Source organism: Erigeron canadensis, chromosome 8, assembly GCF_010389155.1.
Source record: "Erigeron canadensis isolate Cc75 chromosome 8, C_canadensis_v1, whole genome shotgun sequence".
Lineage (NCBI taxonomy): Eukaryota > Viridiplantae > Streptophyta > Magnoliopsida > Asterales > Asteraceae > Erigeron > Erigeron canadensis.
In genome coordinates, this window is record NC_057768.1 from 28731807 (window position 1) to 28758841 (window position 27035).

Sequence of the window (27035 nt, forward strand, 5' to 3'; positions counted from 1 at the left end):
TTTTAGCAAGCTATTTATACTTTCTAAAATTTTTCTTCAGATTCGACATATACTGCGTCGCAGTCTCCTGTTTGACTTTCTTGACTTTGACTTTCGTTGACTGGTCTTTGGCTGTATATGGTACGACTGCGTCGCTATCTTAGCCTACTGCGAAGCAGTTTGTTCCTCGACAAGAATTACTGCGACGCATCACCAAACTGTGGCGCAGTCCCCGTTGACTTGCGTTAACCAACATTGACTTTCTTTGACCAGCTTCTAATCTTCGTTCTCGTGCCTCGTAAAACATCCGTAAGCACTCATATTCCTCCAGAAACTTCGTTTTCTTCAGATTATCGCTTAAGTACCTGTTAATTCCTGAAACACTAACAAATACCATAAACGTACCAAATATACACGAAAACGGCTCGTAAAACTTACTTAAACAACTAACTAAACCGTGAGAAATGGGTATAAAATACGACATATCAATATCTCAAACATAATAACAGATGATGTATACAACATCATTATCATAAACACAATATAAATCACATAACATGGGACGATCACAGAACAAAACACGATTTACAACAGAGTGTTACTTGAATACTAAATCCAACTCAATATGAACTCTTCAAGATTCTTTCTATATCTCAATAAAAAAAAGTACATAATTTTTTTCTTTTTTATCTATTAGTTTTGCGTGTTAATGTTTAAAGTTACAGTTGTCACTCAAATCAAGAGTCATAATTGTTCTCTAATTATCATATGACAAATGATTAAAAATAAACCTATGCGCGTTATAGACCCGGATCATAATCAAATACATATACTTGAATGTCAAGTACACAAGTATGTTTATACTTTAATTCTTAATTATCTTTCATAATAATATCACATTATGAGTGTAACTGGTTTCAAAATATTCTATAATAGAGAAATTATTATAGCGTGTGCCTTGTGGAGTGACTATGACAAACATTTCCATCAATATGTCTCGGCTAATAATGACAGTGACGAACTTATGATTATTATACTACAACTTGCAAAATATAACACTTAAAACCGTATATCTTCAAAATTATAAGCTTTTATGACCTAAAATGTATGAAGAGCTAATATTGAAAAATCGTAAATCTCGTGTCCAGTATTGGGCAGAGGTGTAAAATCTAGTTAAGATCTAAGCAAATATTTAATAGCGTAAAGAAAAATGGATTACATAAAAAACCCTCATTAAATTGTTTAATCATTAATTTAAAAAAAAACAATAAATAAGTAACTTTGACAAGTTTACAATACCATACAATCAAGTCGAACAATCCTATATATTATTATTATTATTTTTATATATTATTTATTATTTATAATATATTATAATTATTAAAAAGAGTATATTTTGATAAATCACATAAAGTACAAGTATTAATATTATCATTTAATAATTATCAAATAATTAAATTTGATCTAATAGTTCTAAATAAAAAATGAAATTCAAAAGGGTTCTTATTTATTTAGAGATGAACTTAGGACCTTGTGATATATATATTGGTAGATAAAAGTAATCGTACTTCGTTATTGGTGATGATATTCACGCCTACATTTGAACTCTTTAAGCCATTAAAAGATTGGGAGCCATAACGATAAAGGTTAAGTATTTTGAGATGTATGTAATTTGTAAAAAAAAAAAATTATTTTTATTTTATCTATATCTATATTTATATTTATGTTTTTATACTGTATTATAAAGTATTTAATCTTTTTTTTTTCAACTTTAAATAGTTGAAAACTTCAAAATACACATGTCATTTATTCATAATTTAAATATCTCCACATAATATACCTAAAATAACCATAATAATCTTAGAAGAAATCTCAATTCTTAAATCCTCATTTTTCTCTTTTCTCTTCAAATCTCAAGCACTAATATTTTTTCTCTTCTTAATAAATCATTTTATTCATCTAATTCATACAAAAAAATTTATCTCAAAAACCGTACATCGATAAATTATAAAATATATACGGGTATTCTTAAAATTTCATGCTCTTTCATTAGAGAGTTCATTCGATATATTTTCGACGTATTTTTAAATCTGAAGGTGGAGCCCGTATGGCTAATGGGGAGCCCGTCTGGTAGATCACTTCATCACCGATCACCCGTATGACCTATCACACTTATGATCGATCACCTCCTATGACTTATCACATATTATGACCTATCACCCGATCATCTCACGGTTGCATCGCGCGGACATTTAGCTAGTTACATTATAAAGATTCTTCCACCATGTTGAAAAGTTAGAAAAACAAAGTTTGGAAAAAAGGATCTGCAGGCTTCTATCTTGCAGCCATTCATGGTTCTTAGGAAGTAACCACGTCGATTCTTTCTGTTGTAGTGTCATATATGTAAGGTATATAGATGGTTCAGTTTCGTAAATTAATTTGTAATGTTGATAATTTGTAACAATACACCTTTAACGAAAGAGATGCTGCACGGAGGTGCAGGTTATTTGCTACAATAGATGATTCGAAAGGTCTTTGCTCAAATGTGTTGAACTTGGAAGGGACCTGGACCTCAAATGTTTATGTATACCTAGAGATTTGAATGAGAATAGATAACGATCTTATGACTTACTTATATCATTCATAGTTCATCTTTTTAGCTAATAAGTGATGATTGTAGTTGCTCTTAGTTACGTTTAAATTTGTTCTTTTGACGGAAAAGAGATTGACCACTCTTTAGTCCTTACATTATAAAGATTCTTCCACCATGTTGAAAAGTTAGAAAAACAAAGTTTGGAAATGACCAAATGGATCTTAGTGAAGCCTCCTTTACCATTCCAAGAAATTATCCAATTACCCTTAATAAACTAATTTTACACCATAAAATCGTATCTTCTAAAATATCTTCACTATCACCTTTACATCTATATGTACATCGACTCACACCACTCTACACCGCCTCCAGCCCACCAACACCATAATCGCCGTCGTCGCCTCTACCGCCGCCACATTGCGTAAGTATCATGCTAGTTGTATAAAGAAAAAACTTTCATTCGGTTCATTGTATGTAATTAACCTACAAAATTCAAAAAATCATGTAAGAAATCGGCTAGATGCTGACGTTGCACAATGAGTGACCTCCACATCAGCATTTAGCCTGTTTCTTACACGATTCATTTAAATTTTCAAGTTAATTACATAAATGAACCGAATGTAAGTTTTATTCACACAATAGAAAAAGTGTATAAGTTATATACATCCCTAAATACTTAACCCATAATTATATAGTAATAAATCTACCATACATAAGCAATATTGATTTGTATGGTAGGTTGAAGAACTCATACCTTGTGATAGAATAATAAAAAACGATGATACAATTATCATTAATTTCCCCTAAAAAGATGGGAGATGATATTCACATCATCTTTTTTTATAAATTTATAATAACATGTACAGTCTGATGTATAAATTGTATATAAATATATAATGGTAGATGTGTCAAAATGGATGATACAAATACCACCTCATTAGGATAGTGGATTGTTATAACCGAGTCTTACTAAGGATGGAGGAGTACATAAACCTTACCCAATTCATCCTTCAATCAAAATCCTTCAACTCACAACTACCCAATTCTACTCAATTCTTACCCAAATCCTAGGCATAACATACATACCCAATTTCTTCTTCTTTTTCATTTAATTTTAATACATACAATTAAAACCATATAAACAAAAATCATAATTCCATTAAAACTTAAATAAACCACAACACATAATACTAAAATACATAAATAATACTAAAATACATAAATAAAACTAAAAAAGACATAATGAAAACATTTCATAATACTAAAAAAAAATTAAGACTAACACTTGGAATAGTCCGAGTCCCCTCGACGTCATTACGATGAATGTATCGATAGCGTTCAGAAGACCTGACAGGATCACTAGGTGGAGAAGATACTGTAACACCCCGCCTTACCACAACACAATATTGTCCGCTTTGCCCGCAGGCTCACAACTTTGTTTCTGGTTGTTCGGGCAAACTTCCCAGAAGGGTAACCCATATGGCATTGTTGTCATCCGAGCACGCTTAACTGTGAAATTTTCCTCTCATCCACAACCAATACGTCCAAAACGCGTTGTGTTATGTAAGACCAATGATGTCACTTATAGCCAGGACCCCCTCAACGTTCTCGTTGAGTTATGCAAGTGCGCCATACACTCATTATAAGGATATAACTTTCAATACAGTGGTTACGATTACGACAATGTCAGTTTTATCTACCCAGGACATAGATGTAATCTAATACTTTGTAAGACAAAGTCACATTGAAACGTCTTTGAATTATTTTATTTTTTCCTTATTTATTTATCCATTCATACAAATACAACCCATTATAAGAATATAACCTACAATATAGTGGTTACAATTACGATAAGTTAATTTATCTACCAAAAGACATAGATTAAATCTAATATTCTTTAAGACAGTCACATCGAAATGTGATATGAAAATGTCATAATAAGAGTCAAGTTGAGAAGTTATGACTAATGGAGTAGAAGTGTAAAATTATAGTAAGTTGTGATTAAATATGCATAAGATAGACCAAAACGTAAATTTTATGGTTTTACTTATACATGAGAACTCAAACTAATCAATAAACGCCAAGGTAAAAAGAAAGAAACAGAGGGAAAGTATTTTTTTTTTGTTTATTTTTGGTATGCCTAGAAAGGTTAATCTAACTTTGGAGGCAATTAGCTCCTCAGTTTTTTGGGTGACAAAAGTAGTTCTAAACGTAAGATTGCTGGCTTGGGTCAAGTGGGGCGCAATTTTGGCTTCTAAAAAGGATGGTGGTCTCGGATTCGGCACATGAATGTTTGGGCCACATAGAGTAGATAAAAAGAAAAAATTAACGGGGCCTTATATATATAAAAAGATAAGATATAATAAGAATAATTAAGAAGAGAAAAAGAAAAACCAAGACCCTAAAAAGGTATTCGGGAATCGATGGTGAAATCAATGGTGGGAACAAACTGTGGACTGATATTCATGGTCCCTGCGGATGCAAGGAGTCGTTGGTTTATGGGTTGATTGGTAAAGGGGTTAATTTCAACGATTTGAAACCACATAGTAATAGGAGATTGGATGTTCTCCGTCCTTACGTACTATTCATATAGTAATATCTTAGCAGAGGCCGAGTCTTGGATGAGAACATGGGGGCTTTCAGTGGAAGATTTGAAATCGGGAACAACCTTTTATTCTTTTCTTGAAAACGGAAAAACCATGGACGGTAAGGATATCACCAAGGCGGAGGGTCTGCGTATGATTAACCAGATTAATCGTGATAGTAAGAAGAAAGTGGACGAGCTGTTTAAGGATAGGAAGGAGGGTCAGAGCAGGCTTGACGAGATTCATCGTTCGTATCTGAGGCTGGAGGAGCAGGAGAAGAAGGAAAAGGAGGAGGATCTTAAGCGTGTCAACCGTAAGCTGAAGCTACCTGGTGGGGAATTCGACCTTCCTGATTATGGTTTTCATTATAACCGCTTCAAGATATCCAACATGTCCCTAGCTAGCTAGTCAACCCATTAATAATCTTTCCTGACAAATGAACATGTGTATCCGAGCAATTCCAAAAAAAAACATGTCAGTCACTTTGCTTAATTGTGCCAAAGAATCGATTGGGGATCACAAGCTAAAATATATAAACCCGATCGAGACCAAATTCAGCAGCCACCTTAATTGCTTCATGAGCGAATCAGACTTATGGAGACCTTCAACAATATATTGTTTGTTTGTTTGAGAAAAAGATTTTATTTTACCGTTTGAGCTTGAAATATAATTAAGTTTCTGCTCATTTGATGTACTTACTTAATTTCACTTACAACCTTCAATATTCCGCCTTTCAGCCTTCTTTTTCCCTTTTTCTTCTATTTTAAGTTAAATTGTGCCTGTAATTATATTAATTGCCATGCTATGAACCCGAATGTAGTTTTGTTACTCCTTTGATTACATGACTTCTGTAGAGATCGATGAATCTAGTGCGTTGGCCGGCTTGGACTTAATTTGTAAACATCCTATATATGATTTCATTGCCGCTTATAAGAACTTAATTTCCTTGGCTGTTGTCTTTTGCATAGGCTTAAGATAAGTCAGTACCGGCCTCTTTGATTATGGTAGCTAGAGAGTTAAACAGCTTTTCAGATGTCCAGGAGAATCGACCCCTTCCCTATTCTGCTTCCGAGCATGGCTAATTAATGCTACTATTACCAGTGCCATGGAGGTAGAACATGCATGGGGATAGGTCAGGTGCTGCTGGAAAATCGGACGTGCAAGGCACACCGTTCTTGCATGAATGGAAATGATGGCAGCGATGGAAAGCCTTTTCCAGATGCTGGTGTTAGTTGGAATGGAGTTGGTTCATACGATACATCATTCTCTATCTCTAAAATGGATGCTTCATTTATATTTCTTTTTTGCTATTGTAATAAGAAATGACTTTTGAAAGTGTTTATTTAAACTTATACTATAACTTGTTTTAAGTATGGCCTTTTGTGCTAGAATTTTGTTTCATTTGGGTAATTGATATAACTTATGTTGTGTTTACATCAAGAATCTTATGGTATTACTACAAAAAAAAGTGTATATTTCAATAAATGTTGCATATTCCAGATAGATGTCGTTGCCTAGATAGTAGCTCTTTCTCGTAATAGTTTTCGTTTGCCCAAAAGGGTGCTGCAAATAAAAATTTAGAATTAAACATTTACCTATGGTGCCAACCCGTTTACAATTTCTTCAAGAATCGGTGAGGATTCAAACACATTGATATCGTTGTGCAAACCTTGCTGTCCAAAGTACGTATTCCAAATCCATAGATCGTATGAGGCAACAACCTGGAGTATCAATGACGGTCTACCTACATGCCCGCTTGTGTGAGTACCTCGCCACATCGTCGGACACGTCTCCCATGGCGAATGCATACAATCGATACTACCAATCATACCGGAAAAAACCATAAACTTGTTCATGAACATCGTATATACGTTGCAGATCAGTCAGACTTGGTCTCCGTAGGTATGTTTCTCCGTAAGTTTCCCGTATAGCTATATATGATAAAATGTTAAGTATATTATTATTATTATTATTATTATCATAAATTATAAAAAAAAAAAAAAAAAAAAAAAAAAAAAAAAAAACACGACGTAGGCATATGCATTTACATTCTCCCATCTAATTAAGTATCATAATCATAACGTTTGTATGTAAAGGTTATACAAGTATTTCTTTAATTCAAATTTCTAGCATCTCAGCTTTTGCTTTGAATCTGTCAACTTTTCTTAAGGTTAAATATTCAAAGCATTTGGTATTGAATTATTTTATTTTTCATTATATTATAGCTTGAATCAATAGTTACTATTCAATTCCTGGATCGTGAAAATCGATTGTTTCACAGATATATTGAGAGCTCAATCAAACAGGTGTTATATCTGCAACACATTCCGTATATGCATTTTATTATTTGTCGTTAAGAAACATTATGAGATCAAATGTACGTTTTTTTATATAAATGTTTTTTTTGTTATAGGATTTGGAGAGGTGGTGATCTGTTATATAGCTAAAAAATGAATCAGTCGTCTAATTCGGGTGGTTCGGAATTTGATTACTTGTTTAAGTTGTTATTGATTGGAGACTCGGGAGTTGGTAAAAGTTCTCTTCTTATAAGTTTAATTTCTCAAAACGCCATTGAAGATCTTTCACCCACCATTGGTACGTCGTAATTATGCCTTTCGGTTTTTTCATATATTATGCATAAGATAAGATATATATGAATTAGCAGCTGTTTACAATATTAAGCTCGAAACCATACATGTTTTGGTTTTAGACTGTTAGAAGCCTATGACCAATAATCATTTAAAATCATTTGTAATTTTATTTGAGTTACTGGAATCATTTCAACAGTAGTTTTTGAGCAGAAAATGTTTTGTGGCTGAATATATATCATTACTTATTACAGGGGTGGATTTTAAAGTGAAGTATGTCACAGTAAATGGAAAGAAGTTAAAACTTGCTATATGGGATACTGGTAATGTTTCTCTTGTTTTGAAATTCACATCACAACACCTTGTATTATAGTCTTGCTAAAATTATAACTTCTTGTTTGTTGGCTTTTTTTTTTTTTAATTTACAGCTGGGCAGGAAAGATTCCGAACTCTAACGAGTTCATATTACAGAGGTGCTCAAGGAATTGTAATGGGTATGTTAATCCTTTACATTTCATCTTTGTTACCCGTTATATATATATAGTCTGTAACTAATATGATGATACTTTATTTGAGTCTACGTAGTTTACTAAAAGCTTCACGTGATGTATTTAAGCAGTTTATGATGTAACACGGAGAGAAACCTTCACAAATTTATCTGATATATGGGCAAAAGAAATTGACATGCACTCAACAAATTCAGATTGCATCAAGATGCTTGTTGGCAATAAAGTTGATAAGGTAAACCTTACGGAATAGGAATTATTCATCAATGACATTAAGAGTCAAAAAACTTAACAAACATTACATTTCTTTAGATATATCTGAGTTAAAAGCCAACTAAATGTATAAAGTAAATACATGCTGTGTTTAAATTTGGCAGGAAAGCGAAAGGCTTGTTACAAAAACAGAGGGAATTGAGCTGGCCAAGGAACATGGATGCCTATTTATTGAATGTAGTGCAAAAACTCGGGTCAACGTGGAGCAGTGTTTTGAGGAACTTGTTCTGAAGGTAGTTTTAGATTGCAAGCATAAATTTTATTTTGCCATCCATATGAACTGGAACTCATTAAAATGAGATCATTATTGATCTGAGATGCATGCTGAGTTGCCGACTATGGTCCATAGTCGTATCTAATGGTGGCAAAACATACGGGTTGGGTAATAAGTCAAAACGGGTTGGGATGGGTCTGGACTGTCCATTGTTAATTCTATAAATAACAGTATAGTATATGTAGCTTAAGGATCATGAGTATGTGTTTGTTAAAAGGATGATCTGTTGTCTTTGAACCGCTGATAAAAGAATGATCTAATAAAGCAAATTAGGAGGTCGTAAATACTTGATTATGCTTTGAGCTGCCTAAAGAATATCTGATCTAGTTATGTTGGTTACTTTCTAACTAAGTTTATTATTTTTATTTGAGTTGACCCGTTATCAATATAATTTCGTTGAAGCCCTTCTAATGATATCTAATCCCTGGCAAACTACGCCCATATGGCTAAGAAATGGTTGTTCAAGTACACCTTGATCTATAAACACTTGCATCTAGATGATTCAATTGTTGCAATTATAGGTCAGGGGTTGGATAACCGGTAAACACCAGTTTGTAATGCGGGTGGGGTTGACCCGTCAGAACTTTTTGCCCCGTTCATTTGAGTTCTGTAAATACTATTCGTTCTATATATGATCTCGGATGCTATACTAGTAAAATAAAGATCTAAATGTTATACATAAATAAGTTTTCAGCCCGTTATACATAAATTAGTTCTCAAAAGCTATACTAGGAGGTTATAAGTATTTGAATACTATTTGGGCAAAATTTTAGCCCGTTTTACTCTTTTCTCGCATCATTTTCCAACACGGGTTTGTAACTACCAATTTGACCCTTTAAGGGTATAGTATAAGCTATTTCAACCCATTTTAAGGTATATGGATAGAGATCGACACATTGTAATAATTAACACGCTATTCATGTAAATGTGCAGATTTTGGATACACCGAGTCTCACTGCTGAGGGATCAACTGCTATTAAAAGAAACATATTCAAACAAACTCCAGCTTCAGACACATCAAGAAGTGCCTGTTGCTAAATGTGATATGTTTTCTGCACCATTTTTCTTTCTTTCTTTCCTTTGAATGTAGTTCTGTTTTTCTTTTGTAGTTGTCAAATTGTGTAGGCATTGTCCATAAAAGAAGCTGTAAAGAACAACTTTCCTCTATTACTTTTTTTGCTTTCCAGCAGCACATGATTATGTTTATTTTGTATCTTCTTTATGTTTGTATTATTTATTTTATTTTTGAAAATAGTTTTACACACAAAAACATGAATTAAAATTTAGATAATAAGTTAATGAGTAAATATAAAACAACTAATGATTGTTTTGTGGTGTTATGTTTTATTATATATCACTATATATGCAAAACAACTAGTTCGAATCACCCACAAGAACCAAAAGGAACAGATTTGTACTATATCCCAAATCTTGGCATTGATAAATAAAAACTGATACAGAAGGATAAAAGAAAACATTTAAGTTCTAAATGGTATGAATTTGTGCTTTTTGCAACTCTTTTTAGCATGTTTTCATAAGGCTTGAACAATCCAGCTGGTAGAATGCCTTTACTTAAAGATCGTCTATGAGCACTTCTATTTGATAACGTAAACATGCCTAAGAACCATTGATTGAATGTGTTGTTTCGTTGATACTACTGTGAAATATCTGAAATGATCATCTTCAAATTGGGAAAAGCTAGTTATGGATAAAAAACTTACAAACAAGGGGATGCTATAATGCCCAAGAGCATTAGTAATGGACATTGTATGAGAGCTGTATGCCTACATCCTAATGGCGATATAAATCTAATGTTAAAAATAAGAGTCTATCATGCTATGTTGTGGTCACCGTTATGTTGTGGTCACATCAGATGATATCCGCTTTTGCTTAATGATAGTCTCACTCGAATTACAATGGGCCCTAACTTCTTGCAGTAACAAAAATTGTACTTTTCACCTGCTAGCCATTCATATAACATAAATTAAAATTTTGGACAAAAAACTATTTCGGATCAACCAAACTTGTACCAAAAATAAATCTGTTCTGGTTATCCAATATGCCAGACCCACCGATTTTGCAACCTCTACAATGTACTACCAATAAGAAGAGAAAACAACATAGTTGTATCCTATGCAGCATATAGATCACAAGCAACAACATTAGAAAGAAATTATGAATATCCATGCAACAAAACAACCTTTACAATGTACTACCAATAAAAAGAGAAAACAACATAGTTGTATCCTATGCAGCATATAGATCACAAGCAACAACATTAGAAAGAAATTATGAATATCCATGCAACAAAACAGCAGGCAGAATAATTGCAGAAATTGAAATCACAATAAAGTTGGACATAACCAAATCTATATTGGAACACTAGAATTCAACACATGAACTGAAAAACTGCAGTCATCATAAAATCTGAATTTAGTCGAAATACATCATTGTAAAATGCTTCAGAATCTCAGAAGGAAGCGCTTCCTACCATGAACCCTCGGCACCAACTGTTGGGTTCTGAAAAGCAGCATAATTCCAGAAAGTCTTCAAAGAGTAAGGCTGGGAAATAGTCAACCCTTCCTCTGTGATATTTGCTATCTGTGATTTCAATTTAAGATTGTGTCAAACATAATGTAAACAAGTTCCATATTGGAACACAGAAAGCACCATAAGATGAGCATAAATGAGACAAATCTCACCTGAAGCTTGTTGACAGCAGACCTATCACGATACAAAAGGTTGCGCATGCATTTCTCCAATAATTTGACACCCTCCTCAAAAGTTAAATCCTCCCTCCATTCTTCACGAAGAATTGGGCGGGCAAGGTGGTTACCAAACCCAGTAGCAACATGATCGTCCTCGTAGTGTACGCCAATCATGCTAACCTGCACATGAATACCAAATACAATGTATAAATAAACTAATAAAGGCATGCAAAGGCGGCCCAAGTATTCCAATATTTATACTAAAGCTTGGCAGTCAAGAAATTATCAAATAACAAAAACCATTGTCCCCCTGATGACCCAATATCATCTTCCGGCTTTCAGACATGTCATCTATTTATATTTGGGTTGTTATGGGGATAGTAATTTTTGTCATATTACAACTCCCATGCATTTTTGGCCCAAACTGGCTACAAAAAATAAACCATACTGGTTGGGTATCATGCTTTTCTGATACTTAGGTGACCATAATGACCTTATAATTACTTGGTAACAAAAAGGAAAGTATGGATCAAGAACATACAGATCCTAGATACTTCTTCCCATTTTTTACTCCGCCAAGAACTAATGAATTCCATAAAGGGTCAAACTTGTTGCGACGATTGTACATGATCCGGGTTAGGTAATTGTGCAGCTCTTTAGGACCAAGTGAGTTCCCATCATCCCACATATTGTCAGTCAGACTGTGTAATCATAAGTAGAATGCATAATCAGTAACAAAGATTATAAATTAAAGCAATTAGATCACTTGAAACAAAAAACTAAAATATAAAAACAGATAGTTACATAAGTTCATCAAGGTAACGTAGAATCTCTTGGAAATCACTGATTTCACCGCTTGCACCAAGCAGAGAGTGCTTTCCCACTTGCTTCAAACGCTCCACACTCTTATAGCGTATAGTGGATCCATAGGACCCTGTGAAGATGAAAAGGCCAAACAATCAAGAAAATGACTATATATCCATAGGCCAAAAACCATGATAAGTACATCATCATGAGCCGAAAAGATGATATATAAATAAAATGAACAAGCAACCCTAACCTCCTAGGTTCGTTCTAACAGTAGACGGACTTAACAAGATGAAGTAAAAGGTGATTAAAAAGGTTAAGAATCTAACCTCCCATGTCGGCAGCCATGAGAATGCCATCTTTGTATTTGATCCCAATCACAGATGTACCCGTAACATAGGGATACCTGTTTTAAAATTAAAAAAATCGATTCGTAATGTTTAACTCTTTCAATTTAAATTTTTTTCCCATCACAAAAGAAATTAAACTTCTCAAATAATTCAGTTTATTTATAACATTTAACTCAACTACTCAACTAACTTCAACTCCAAAGTCAAAGTATACCTTTCTGCATAAAGGTATAAGTTACACGATAAAGCAAATACATGAAAGAGTAACTAGAAAAGTAAAACACGACGAGTTCACATGGTTATCTCCAGTAAAACATAAGACATGTTACTCTGACTTATAAAAAGTATCATACGACGAGAACCCTAACTAAGATTACTTACAGCAATACGACAAACATAGGTCAACGGAAACTAATTGGCCCGGGACATAAAATTCTAACAGGTCCATATTTTGCTCCGTCTAATTACCCCACTGAACTTCTAATAATTTCATCAGGATCCGCTACACGATTCCAAGTCAAATTCTAAAATTATCAGATGCTAAAAACCTATGATATTCTAAAGGGCTTATGGCATGAAAAAGCAATGAACTTTATCCGATTTTTATCGTAACAACACGAACTTTCAAAACATTCATTTGATGTAAAGCACCTACGAATTTTTTTAATGTATGTTTGAGTTTGTAAATACACCTAAAATAAATTATCTTGTTAAATTAATAATAATAATAATAATAATAATTGAAGAAAAAAAAGGGGGGGAGTATACATACTGAGTCCTTTGAGAATCTCCTTCAGAGCCCAATAGTGAATTATTTTCAGCTTCAGAGAAAACCATATCTGCTAACAATACACAAATCGAAATTAATAAATAAAAGTAGTAATTTATTATACAAATAAAATATATTATAATTAAGGAAAACAAATTAAAGGGGTTTTTGGAGCATGAAATAAGGGGATTTTACTAACCTGGTGTTAGAGTTTTGGAGGATCGAAGATTGTAAATTATTATTAATAGTTGGGTGTGATGTTTCGAATGGAAAATGAGAGTCAAGGGCTTGATTTCTCCCCAAGCTAAGAATGAATATACCAGATTTATTTTTTAATTTTTTCTTTTTTTTATTGAAATAACATGTCGTGTGTCAACTGGGCTTTCTATTTGCATGCCAAGCCCAGCCCAAATACCTTTTTCTAAGTTTGGGAATCGGTAATACCTGTATCATGATAGTAAGTTTACAATTTTAGTATTAGCAAAGATTTTGAGTTAGATACATACAGTTTAACATAATTAGCAAAGATTTTAGCATTGGCATAATTAGACAAATGTTCGCGCGATGCGGTGGTGTGGTGGAGACGGTTGGTGGCTGTGGTGTTACCGGCGATGTCGGTGTGATTACTAATTTAAAAGTAATTAATGTAAAAGGGTAGTGTAGTTATTTTCATAGTTGAATGATTTGTATATGTTGTAAATAATTTCATTAAAGATATTATAGGCATATTAAGTATAGATATTTAAATGAATGAATAAATGATAGGACCGTTTGGGTTTATCAAGTTCTTTTTCGAGAGATTTGGATGGAGTACATGCTTTATAAGGTAGTTTAGATTAGATAATATTAGATCAGTGAAATTAGTAGGTTATGAAGTTTCTTAAATCTATAAGAATTAGAGGTACCCTTACTAGTGAAATTAGTAGGTTATAAAGTATGCATAGGATTTAGAGGTACCCTTACTAGTAATATCATTAGGTTATGAAGTATCCATAGGATTTAAGGGTACCCTTACCGATGAAATTAGTAGGTTTTAGAGGTGTCCATACAGGTTCATGAAATCATTCTTTTATATCTCTTTCTTTTTTAACCATCGAACTTTTGTTGTTGTGTCTTTTAACATCGGACCTTAAAAATATCCTCAAATGTTAAATGGCACGTATAGGCATGTCATTAGTATTTCGACCGGACAAACATCCGTTGATAGGTGTAAATGACGTTAACACGTTTGCATCATAGACTTTATGATTGTAAAATTTGAACACGATAAATCTCGCTTCAATTTTGTATTTTGTTATGTTAATGATATCCATTTTTACAGTTTGTATATTTCAAATCTAACTAAACTCAAGTTTCTAAATTTTTACTCTCAAGCATTTGTCTAGCATAACCACCTTTTTATATGTGCAAGCATAATCAAGGTATATACAAAGAAAAACTACTGACCCATCATTGTATAATCTATGAAATACCATAACTTTTTCAAGTAAAAGGTTAGAGGACGTATGTATTAATTGTACATTTCATATATAATTAGGAATGAAATCAAGTTATGGAATGAAAAACCATAACTTTCTCAAGTAAAACGACACCTTTTTGTGTGTTTAAACCGAAGGATCTCATGGACATCCATGAGAAGTCGAGAAAGTCGAAAGAGGAGAAAGTTGCGTTAAAATGAATTATTATCATCGACTATTGAAGCATTTGGAAAACGAGGAATGAAATCCAGTTTGACAATGCTACCCTCAAGATTAACAATATTCTATAGGGCATTCAATCGATTGGTTATATAAGAATAGACCGAAGCATAAGAGTATTTCATGAAACGATTGGTGTAATTTTAAGATTGTATTGTCCAATAATGTAAATATTGTATATATACACCGTCGGCGTTTTTGCCGGGATGAATACGAATGAAATCTTTACTTTTAAAAAAATAATAATAATAATAATAATAATAATTATGCATTTCAAAGTTGTTTTAGTTTGTAACGAAAAGTCTTCAAAGTACTCAATGGACATCCATTAACTCCGTGTAATGTAGCAGATATGGATAAAAATTCGCCCCCCATATCCCCACCACTATTTTTTGGTATCTCGACCACTACTACTTTTTGCAGCGACCCTCGCTACAAAAAGTGAAAAAAGTGTGGCCCCCATTGTCTATAATGGTAAATATGACAGAATAAAAGTGGGGCCCCTGTCAGGGTCGCTGCAAAAAGTCTTGTCGGGTTACCAGGTGCCTAAAAATTTTCTACTCGTAATAAATATGAATACGGATTACAAAGAAAAGATGATGGAAAACAAAATGGATATGGATATGGGTAACACAACTACCGGCACCCGATCCATAAATAATTCAGAAGCCACGTCATCTACTTTGACTAGTGAAAGCAGTTAAAAAAAATTGTAAAATTTGATGATGACGAGGATTCACTCAAACATCCGAGCCTGACAACAGAAGGTTCATTTTAGGAGCGATTGAAAACTGAAGCACATCTGTTAACTACAAAAGGTATGTCTTGTGCTTCACAAATTAATTAAAAGATTCTTCCTAACCCTCCCTCACTTGAAACCCTAGCTAGCTAGCTAGTCAGTCTGCAATTTTTTTCATTTCTTCAATCCAAACATGTATGTTATGATGAGTTCTTTAGATATGATTATTAGTGCTTCTGGTTAATAAGAAAAAAAAACGTTGCTTTTGATGGCCTCACTTATCTATAGTGCTAATTAAATCTACATTTCTCAGGCATATATACATATATAAAATAGGATTAATTACTTGGAAAGTCATTTAACTTGTCTCAAATACCTTTTTTGGTGTCCAAACAAAAAAATGTTTTATTACGAAGAAAAAACCCGGCTAAAATATGTATAAGGGGTCCGTGTCATGTTTTTCTTATGCGTACATGTTTTTGCCGGTTGCAACACAATTTTTTAACACATCACATTACCATGCGTGTATTTATTATATTAAATAAATATTATATTTAAATAGATACACTACCACACACCCACCCACTTATCCAGATTTTTCCCCAAAAATCTCACCGAACTCCAAACCCTAAAATCCAATCCAGTGCCATAGTTTGTGTTTGTGGTATAACTTTGTATTATTTCTCTCAAAAAATGCAATTCCTTCCCCTGGGCATATTTCGATCTTCATTCATAAAAAATCAATTAAAACACAAACGAAATCATTAATCAGTTAATCCCATTCAATTCCTTGTTTAATTTCGATCCATATTATGTCAAGAAAATCACAATCTAATCGTTCTAAAGCTTTAAAAAATTCAATGTTATTTTCGATTGTATAGATCCCACAAAAACCGGCCTTAAATTCGAATGTTTCTAGTGTTAATCGATCAAATTACAACCTCAGATCCTCTTCTTCTTCTTTAGTTGCTGATTCGTTCAATTCTGATCAACTTGCACCGATTTCTCCATTAAAATCGGTTGAAAACCCTATTTCTTCAACACAACTGCCGCCTGCCGCCACTGAACCACCATCGGCCGCCGCTTCTGGGTTGGCTGCCGGCCACTTCTTAAACACTCGTAGCGGTGACAGATCTTCAAAGTTGTGTTATAATGTACCCATTTTCTTCCCTAATATTACAGATGTATCGATATATAGATATAGACTGAAAGATTGAATTTGGGATATTTTGAGACTTATTGGGTTTTATTTTCTCAGATCAAGAATATAGAGGTGATGGATTTCGAAACATCAAATCCTTTTTTTTTTTTTCATTCCATTTGAGATAGATGGATGTCTCTATATATTGATTGATAGATAATTAGATATAAGTGTATGATTACTGGATAGATGGATGAATATCTATATATGTTTGACTTTGCAGCTTACGTGTCAAAACACATCAGTAATTTGGTCTAGTTAAATAATTTTAAATCAAATAGAAATTAAAAAGTAACCGGCTACTTGTACGGAACCCCAATAAAGATATTTTAGCCCGGTTTTCTCCCTACAATAAAACTTTTTTTTGTTGGAACCCCGAAAAAGATATTCGGGACAAGTTGAATGACTTTACTTTCCAGGTAATTAGCCCTATAAAATATATGTATTTGAATCTTTTGGTTATTGACTTTAAAAGTCATTCTATCTATATGCAAACGAGAGAAAGTACTCGCGCGTTGCGGCGGTGAGATGGTGGGGTTGATAGTTCTTAGACTGTGATAGGTCATAGGAGGTGATAGGTCATAGAGTGTGATAGCCAAATGCGTTAGCCGCCCTCGGATTGAAAAATTCGTCAAAAGTATATCGAATGACCTCTCTATTTTAAGAACACCCATATAATTTTATAATTTATCGATGTACGGCTTTTGAGATAGAAGATTTTGAATGAATTAGAGGAATAAAATGATTTATGAAGGATAGAGAAACAAAAAAGGGGTTGAGATTTGAGGAGAGAGATGAAAATGAGTGGCTGAAAAGTTGAAAGTTGAAAAAATTTGGAGGGAACAAATGCTTTATAATGTAGTAGAGATAGAGATAGAGATTATGTGTATTAGGTAATTTGATTGTAGGTCGAAATGAATAAGTAATTATAGAACCTTTTTCTGATTGCTTTTATTCAATTTCTTGTTTCTTCTTATTAGTCTTTCTATTTGATATGTTTTAAATTATGCAGTACTCTCGATATTGATTTTAAGGCACGGAAATGCATCCTCCTTTGACGTTACATAGACACCCAATGTGTGCTGAAGTAAGTTAAACGGATTTTTCTATTTCTACGTCTTTCAATTTTACAGCTACGAAATGTTTTGTAGAATCTAGGATATGCATGTAAAATGTTACTCGTAATATTTAACGGGGTGTAATGAAGATTCATCTACTTTAATGAGGATTAATAAACAGATTAGTTCCAAAGGATTGTATTTTATGTCAATATAGGGGAATGATATATCCTCCGAAATGATTATATGAAGTTTGGGAACCAATGAATATTTACTATATGAAGAACTTGGAGGATTGAGATTTGGTAGAATGAGTCTCAAAAGTATTACAAAATATTCTGAAAAAACAGGGCACGGAACATGTCCCCAAACTGTGACGCTAAAGCTGGAGTATATTCAGGGCGAGAGATTTGACTTTTGATCATCTTTCTTAATTTTTACAAGGGTCTAATGTCATTGCAAGACATTGTCTTGAAGGGATCACAACTAGTTTCACCCTAATAAAATCTGTCACATTTACTTAAGGGTAGATCTTCTCTAGTGAAGATATATTCGTAAGGATTCTATTACTCGAATATGTGGTTAGAAAATTGTAGAAGAAGGTGCATTCGTTTTCATAACCTTCCCTACATACTTCACTCTGCACACATAGCATGCCAACACAACTATATTTCTATGCAAAATGAAATAAGATTATAAGAGGGGACACTTGGCATCATTCAAATGGAATAGGAATCTGTACTGCAACTGAATTAGATACTAGACTGTATATTATCTTTTAAGTTTCATAGTATCCATATGTGTCAGGTTTTGATATTAGTGTCTCATTAACAAATTTAGGATTGTATGTGGCTCATATAGGTATTATGCTTGTCCATAGTGGGTGATGAATATAATCACCGGGACCCTTGAAACTGATCTTGTTACATGCCTTTTGTCTTGTTTTTGGTGTAGATAATCGAACTATTTCAGAAGTGTCATATAGAACATCCTTATGGAAAATTCTTTGGCGAGTGTACAGATCTCAAGATAAAGCTTGATAAATGTTTCCGGCAGGAAGTAAGCTTCCTTGAACACTTGTTTTATTTATCGTATTAGTTCTAAACCATGTTGGAGATTAAATGGATAATAGACTCATTATAAGCTTCTCTCCGATCGATCCTACGGCTGACATGAGAGAAGGTAAATCACGTAACACCGTGATTAAAGGGACATGGGGAGGGATTTGAACCTCTGACATCCGTTTTTATGCTGTATGTCTGTTACGAATAAATCGTGAATAAGGGTAGATGTTTAATAAGTCCGTAATATAGGGGGGTCTCGTGTAGCTTTTATCAGTTGAGTGGTCAATTCTGTCAAGTTGAAACTTGTTAGTTTGGAGTTGGTTAGTAACCATATATATAGCTGCTGTAATATACATTTGAGGATATGAAATGATAGTTTGTGTGTGTGTAAATCACATTCCCTCTCCTCTGAATTTTTCTGTATCAATGTCTCACACCAGTAGGCTACCGTTGTGAGGAATTCATAATTAAAAGTGATATTTAGGATGAGTGAGTTTTAGGGTCTCATTTTCTGTGTTTCTGGTTATTCGTGGCAGAAAGCTGTAAAGAGGAAGGCAAATTTTGAAGAGAGCAAGAAACTGAAAGAGAGGCTTCAAGCTGTTAGGAAAGGAACTGCTGAAACCGAGAACGTCATGTAAATCCAAGTGAACATGTTTGTCATTGGGTGCATGGAAATGAGAACATTTAAATAATAACGATATAAATTTTAGTTTAGTGGTTTGAGACAAATCATTCATTGTATGAACTTCATTTTTAGCTATGTTCTGCTGCTGCTTATTAGCTTGTAGGTGAAAAGCAGTGGAATGTTTTAATAACTTAATAATGGGTTAACTTCGATTGTACATTTTGTTTGTAGCATATTAAATAAAGTTATAGAGGGATTGATAAACAGGTTGAACAACTTAAAAGTTATGCCGTTTATAAATATTGATACTGATTTGTATTCACGGATAAATTTGAACGAGAACTAGCCCTCAGATTCATATCTGGGATCCCTTAAATTTTTTTGTTTTCTTTTATTTTATGTTCATGTGATGTTGCATTGTATGGGTTTGTATTGTATGATAGTGATAGGTATCAAAAAGGCATGCATATCATTAATCTCCAGACCCATATTGGCAAGAAATCACTCCACAAACAACTGTAGGTTCCATTTCCTTCTACAAATTTCCTCTTCATTTAATCATAACAACATCAAACACAATAACTAAAATCATTTTGCACCTACAGTTCATCCATAAAGCTCATGAAAGCTATTTTGTCCTTGTAGCTCAAGACCGGACACCATAAGCACGTCAATTATAACGAACAAAATTTTTGACATACAGAGGCCAGAGAGGTATAATTAACCATACTTGAGCACAAATATAATATTATAATATACTACAAAGCGTTCCACATATGAAGAGACCAGACTTACTATCAACAGCTTTAAACATCCTAGGCCCAAAACCACTGGTCACCTGTGACGCTTAATATAGCGAGCAACTAATATACTTGTTTGACTTATGGCAGTCAAAACAGGAGTTTCAAATTAAGCCACTAGACTCTTATTACATAATATACTGCTAATAGACTTAAAAATGCAAGTACTAAGTTTGACTTATGGCGAAGTCAAAACACGCACTTTTAAAATAACCCTTGAAAAACATCACTTAATAGGAAAAGCAAGACGAAGCACATCCAACAATGGTTTCGCCTGTTCTTCAGTTTGAACACTCCTGTAAATCTTTGATTTTGATGCAACTCCGGATTGAGACCAATTCTTAAGCACTGACAATGAAACAGGCCCTACTTTATCGCCATTTGAGCTTGTAACATACCATTGAGAGCTCTCTGTTTCTTCAAGGTCCTCCTTACTTATAGCAATAATTGACTTCCCGTCATTAGAGTCAAACAATTGAGTTGGAGTTTTTACAGCAGACGGTTTATATGACTTCTTTGGTTTCTCTGGCGAGCAGAAAAATTTCTCTAGTTTCATTGCCATTTGAAAATTTTCAGATGCAGGCACCTCTTGTTTGGTCTCGTCTGCACCAAACAATAATTGTAGATCAATATTATGTCTGTGTTGTATAACACAGAAAAATTTATGTTATAATACATGAAACATACAAATTACTACACACTGGGCATTTATATGTATGATTGAAACAATTATGTGCATTTAAAACTAAACAAAGACAAGGTTTGGATGTGCTTCTGCCAATTGACGGTAAAAGTAGCAATTGTATAGAGATATTCTGATTATTCATAACTAAGAAAATGACAGACAGGATATCTATCTTCTGTTGACATTTTATATATTACTTGCTAATAATTATAAACAAAAGATCTTCAACAATAATCTTCTCTCATAACATTAACAAAAAGAATAGTAATTGAAAAGTATCTAAAGTAAGGTTAAATAAATCGGTTACATAACCTGGTTTGCTACAACTTTTACGAAACTAATCATTTGAGTTGTAGATAAAAGGATCTGCTTATTGTAACAATCAGTTTGATATCACACATCCTTATATCCACTTAAAACACAAAAAAACAATGTGTGTAAAAAGGCTTTCAATGTAAAAAGTAATCTATGGAATATAGGAAAGGATACAGGCAAAACATTTAAGATACCTGAACTGGTCCCAATGTCTTTGAAATTTCCAGATGACGTACGTGTTAGAATAGATTTTGGTGATTCCTTTTCGTCTTTCTTGTCATCTTCAATAGGTTTGGTTTCTTCTACATCAGGAACCAATTTTGGTAGCTTTTCAAGTAACTTTGACTGATTTTCTGGCTTTTCCAGGAAAGCTCTCTCTTGTAAGTATTCATGCAGCGTTCGAAAGAAACTTGTTAAGGACCACTTTACCATTTGAATAGAGGTAGAAAGGTAGATAGTTCTCCAGTATAAGTGTTTAATACAGGTCGGGTTGGGGTCAACCAAAAAACTTTTTTTTAATTGTTGGATAACTAACATATCAAGTTGATTACAAATATCAGATTCATTACATAAAATATGACAGATATGGTTTGTTAGTTTTGCTTTGGATGAAGATTGACCCGTTAAAACATATAACATGGCCCAAACCAACCTATCTATGACTAAATGAGTCAAATTTGCCATATCTACAATTGACTATTGCAAAGCCTCCTACACATAGTGCACCTAAACTCATAGAACACTAAAAAAGGATATTCTTTTCTCCATCCTTTTTCATTCGCTTGATCAATACGGTGTTTCAATATAACTAGCTGTCTGGGAATCCACTAATTGACAAGAAAAAATAAAGTGTTAGCAAGATTAGATGTTCAAGTGATGCGTTGACCAACTTATAACCTTAAAGAGGTAATCAAGAGAATATAATAATACGGAGAAACCATGTTTGAAATTCTCCTATTGCCTGCCTGATTATACACCAATTGGGTAAAAGGAAAAAGACAATAAACAATGTGCAATTTATGACACAAAAAAGAGAGTCCAGATATGCAATTGTATAGCAACGGATTTGAGTAAAGCAGTTTATGAATGTGACAAGAATATTTAAATATGAATGCTTGTTTCACACCATACATTGGCTACAATGTCCCTGTGTAGACTCCTAGCCTTCTCTTCAAGTTCAACCTGATACACAAGTTAATTAGGTCAGTTTCTTGTTAATACTCAAAGAAAGTAAGTTTGTTTCCATATAGGAAATCATCACATAAAGTATGCTACATATACATAAGTAGGACCCTATAAGATTTAGTTATAAATTTCTTAACTTCTGATAAATTCTTATTGGGAACAGTTCATTAGGATATCTTTTCCTAGTTTTATTAAGCCTGAACCACTAAAATATTCCATGCTTCTATGCACTGGTGAACATCATTTGATATAGAAATATATTATTGACTTGAGTATTATATTGACTTTTAACGAAAATTTAAGAGTTAAAAAGTTATATGATAGATAAAGAAAGATATTCACGAGTAAATGATATATAAACAAAGATACGACAACATTTTGTGACGTAAATGTACAAGCTCACCAATTCCAGCTTTTTAAGTACTCCAGATTTCACTTTATTTTTCAGATCTTGACATTCTTCCTGAAATGAAAGTTTCTATATGTCAGCATCTACAGAAAACGTTCATATTGTATTATTGTCAAGAGAAACACATTAGGATAAAATAACTTATCAAGCAATGACACGATATGTCATCGTATTCAATAGCACATAATTCCTTTTTATATATTTCTATGTAATAAGTCCTTTATGCGAAGAAATAAATAGAGCATTATGTTTAACGATTGAGTGCTTTTTTTAATGAGGCAACACCTCAGTTATTTTATTAACACCAAAAAGCCTTATACTTTAACGATTGAGTAATGGTATCTTCTTTATCTCATTAATTTTGGTTTCTCTAAGAAAGCAACAGCAATCTTCCAGTAATATATGCGCTATTGTTTTCACTACTTTAGCACTCAATGCATAACGTTAATGTTGACATTTAGCAATAACTAAAGTATTTGATGGCAGTTAATACAACTATTAAGCAGGTGACATATGTTTATTTTTTCAGTCATTATTATATATAACTCAAACACAACATAAGGAAAAAATAAGGTCTATAAAATGAGCTGACAGAAGCCTTGCCTCAGAGAAGTCGTCATCTGATAGTGAGTTGATGCGGATATCTGTTTCTAGAGATTGCAACACAAACGTTTGTGGAGTTTCGCCAACTGAACATAGCTTTACCCCTGAAAAATATGTTATACAGAAGATAAATCATCATACATTTATACCAGCATAAAACAGATGATCTTGAAAGAAGATTATATAAAAAATAAAGGAATTCATGAACATATCAAGCATCTCGAAAGACAACCTGTTATTTGCATAAGTTGATAACCCCTTGAAAAGCAACCATTTGGGTCTTTTTTAACTCTTACAAAACTTCCAACTAGCTTCCTCTCAAAAGTCTCGGGTTCGTTTTCAAACTTCTGAACTAAACTTCTTTTCAAGTACACAAGCCTAATGTTTTCAGGAACAATCGATGCAAAACGATAGTATGAAACATCAACCACTTCCTCTTTTTTCTCCACTATTTTGTCTACCATTTTCTTTTTCTTGTTCTTATGGATCACCAAGTCCTCATCATGATCATGATACTTTTCCTCTGAATCATATTCTAACTCATCTTCATCTGATGATACCACTTGGTTCTCTGCTAAATGGGTTTCTAACGAGTCATATATTCTATTCATCCTTATTGTTTTTCTCTTAAAAATAGACCATAGCTTATCGTCACATTCGACTATCTTGTTCTTTTGGAGCAAGTTATTTTCCTTAGCATACCTCCCTACGATGTTTTCTAGGTCTCGCTGAGTTAACGGGTTAGTTGTATCTTTCCCTATAGATGTAAGAAATTCTATGAGACGGGTCGATCCCCAGCCAATAAATTCTGGATTGTTTGATTTTTCTTTGACCTGTCTTTTGACTTTCTTCTTGGGCCGTCCACGCTTTGAACTTTTCGATCTTTTTCCCGAATCATATGCATTAACTTCTTCGTTATCTTCAGAATCTGAATTTTCATACTCGTCACCCTCATCACGGTTGTCAGAATCATAATCATTGTCTGATTTCAAACGCGCCTTAGCGGATCTTAGATCATCCAGAGTCAACTTTTCTTTCTCATTAATAATCAACCAGTATTCCTTATACAGGGTCTCATACGTCTCGCGATCGTCAAAGTCTATCTTTTCCTGAATAACCAGAATTCAAGTTAAGAACTGTACAAAAACTACTTTGTTGAATGCTCACAGATATTGATGCCTAAAAATGTATATAAGTTATAACAAACTTTGATGTTGTATTTCATTCAACACTTGTCAATCAGGCATATTATATCATACAAGCACTTATAATGCTAATCTTAGAATAATACCCCATCGGAATCAATATCTTTCTTTTCCTCCACAAGTAGCGTAAGCTTTAAGCAGTAATCACAGAATCCTTTCTTCCCTTTGACGCGAACAAAGTCAGCATCTTTGACACAGCCTTTACAAAAACTTTTTGGACAGCCATAACATTGAAAACCAGGAGTCCTTTTACGACAATCAAGACACTTATGTAAAGCTGGGAACAAAACAGAAAACAATCAATTTACATAAATTAGCATTCAGAATCACCATCAAAATACTACTGTATTTGATTGATACCAATCAATAAATCAATAAGCTTAACAAAACTTGCATATAATAGCAAAATTGGTTTTTAAGCTAGAAAATTGGCTTACCACATATAAACTTTTTCGCTTTTGCAGCTTTACCTGCACATCCTTCATGATATGATTTTAGACAATCCCTGAAACCAGTAAATATAACTTCATATATACTCACAATTTGACACATATAAATATTATCATTCATTGATACACAAGATGTTTCTACCATTTTAATATCATAATAATGATTAATGAGTATGTTTTTTTGAAAAGTTAATATCATAATATGTAGTAAACAAACTTCACTATTAGGTAAATTCTTTTTATCAATTATTTAAAGTTACAAACTTGCATACAAAAAGTAGTGATCAAATAGTTAAAGTAACAACATGAGAAATGGGCATTAATAAATGGACCATTTGGACCTGCTTTCTTTTCATTACTTTACTAGTCACATTATCTGATGATTATATAAAAACTAACTAATCCAAAAATCAACAATAACATCCTAAAAAACAACTAAATCAAGAAAACCTGAGCACAAACAGGGTCAAAAAAATTTAAATTAATAATTATTATTAAAAAAAAAAAAAACAAAACAAAAAGAGGAAGAAAAGGAAAGAACTTTACTTGTGTTCACAAATAATTATATCACCACCATCTTTGCATTCAAAACACCATTCTTCAGAATCATCTGCATTTTTCTCAACCACTTCTTTCTCTGTCTTTTTCATTTCTCTCGGTCAATAATGTGTGCTGTTAAATGAAACCCCTTTTTTTCTTAAAAAAGACACCAAAGTAAGTTTAATGTAAACAAGATTATTATAAGAAGAGACCCATTTGAGTAAAATGTAAGAAAAATGATCAAAGTTTTTTACTTTATGGGGAATTTATTGTGCTGCTGCTGATGAAACAAAATACACAGTTCAAGGTGGTTGGTGAGTGAGTAAATGAGTGAGTGTGTGTGAGAGAGAGAAAGGGAGGACTGGTGATATTTTGGCTGAAAAAGGGGTTTTGGTGGGTGGGTTTTAGAATACGGAATCTAAAGAGGTGGTCAACGGTTCGATGCTTCAGTTCACAAGGTCACAAGTCTTTATATTACGAGTACTTCGTTTAAAATATGGAACTATGGAAGTAATTTTTCTATAGGGATAGGGATGAGATTGGGATGGTATCGGTACCGAACCATACCGTATTGAAACCGAGGAATCTTGAAACCGAATATATCTAAAATGAAATCTCGATACTGAAATCACTAAAAGTGTACCGGTAAACTAGTATTGGGATTTTCGGTTCTATACCATATTGGTACCGAATTTCACATCTACAAAGACTTTGTTTGCCAAACTTATGTAGACTATATAATGTAATGGTCCATTAATTAATTCTTCAATATTTAATCACCAAAAGCTATGTTCTAGCTACTAATACAGAAATACATATAGTATTACTATTACTATACTATAAATAAAACTATAAATATTCGTAATTCAGAATTCGTAACATGGGTCATGGATGTCGATTGTGTATTTGAAAAGGTGATATTTTTGGATAAAGTATTTGAATTTCATTTGAAACTTAATTATTTATATCAAGAAGTGGTATAGTTACATTGTTAAGTTGTCAAATGCTTAGATGTTGTAAAATCCATT

General features: G+C 33.1%; 5 protein-coding genes across 6 annotated transcripts; 3 read left to right on the top strand and 2 right to left on the bottom strand.

The window, feature by feature from the left end:
- Positions 1-4935: 4935 nt before the first annotated feature.
- Positions 4936-6509, top strand: LOC122580039. Its single transcript, XM_043752309.1, has 2 exons — positions 4936-5488; positions 6126-6509. Exons 1-2 carry the CDS (start codon positions 5134-5136, stop codon positions 6134-6136), a joined length of 366 nt encoding a protein of 121 aa, XP_043608244.1. The 5' UTR covers positions 4936-5133; the 3' UTR covers positions 6137-6509.
- A 1090-nt stretch (positions 6510-7599) lies between these two features.
- On the top strand, positions 7600-10004 carry LOC122580250 (ras-related protein RABC1-like). Its single transcript, XM_043752527.1, has 6 exons — positions 7600-7752; positions 8000-8068; positions 8174-8239; positions 8365-8486; positions 8629-8757; positions 9732-10004. Exons 1-6 carry the CDS (start codon positions 7608-7610, stop codon positions 9834-9836), a joined length of 636 nt encoding a protein of 211 aa, XP_043608462.1. The 5' UTR covers positions 7600-7607; the 3' UTR covers positions 9837-10004.
- A 1147-nt stretch (positions 10005-11151) lies between these two features.
- On the bottom strand, positions 11152-13718 carry LOC122578327 (proteasome subunit beta type-4-like). The gene is made up of 7 exons (XM_043750265.1): positions 13632-13718; positions 13436-13502; positions 12643-12719; positions 12311-12440; positions 12048-12207; positions 11501-11686; positions 11152-11399 (listed from the first exon to the last, which is right to left on the bottom strand). Exons 2-7 carry the CDS (start codon positions 13498-13500, stop codon positions 11286-11288), a joined length of 732 nt encoding a protein of 243 aa, XP_043606200.1. The 5' UTR covers positions 13501-13502; positions 13632-13718; the 3' UTR covers positions 11152-11285.
- A 2730-nt stretch (positions 13719-16448) lies between these two features.
- Positions 16449-20033, top strand: LOC122578798 (COX assembly mitochondrial protein 2 homolog). Of its 2 annotated transcripts, none has more exons than XM_043750836.1 (4): positions 16449-17022; positions 18082-18156; positions 19082-19186; positions 19728-20033. In XM_043750836.1, the coding sequence occupies exons 2-4, from the start codon at positions 18112-18114 to the stop codon at positions 19827-19829; spliced, it is 252 nt and encodes an 83-aa protein (XP_043606771.1). In that variant the 5' UTR covers positions 16449-17022; positions 18082-18111; the 3' UTR covers positions 19830-20033. The 2 variants fall into 2 exon arrangements, with proteins under 2 accessions (XP_043606771.1, XP_043606772.1); XM_043750837.1 differs by lacking the exon at positions 16449-17022 and adding an exon at positions 17042-17141.
- Positions 20034-20546: 513 nt separating this feature from the next.
- LOC122579689 (uncharacterized protein At5g08430-like) lies at positions 20547-26364 on the bottom strand. Its single transcript, XM_043751911.1, has 10 exons — positions 26014-26364; positions 25456-25523; positions 25105-25295; positions 24046-24922; positions 23814-23917; positions 23205-23264; positions 22748-22798; positions 22373-22443; positions 21811-22013; positions 20547-21219 (listed from the first exon to the last, which is right to left on the bottom strand). The coding sequence occupies exons 1-10, from the start codon at positions 26115-26117 to the stop codon at positions 20843-20845; spliced, it is 2106 nt and encodes a 701-aa protein (XP_043607846.1). The 5' UTR covers positions 26118-26364; the 3' UTR covers positions 20547-20842.
- Positions 26365-27035: the final 671 nt, after the last annotated feature.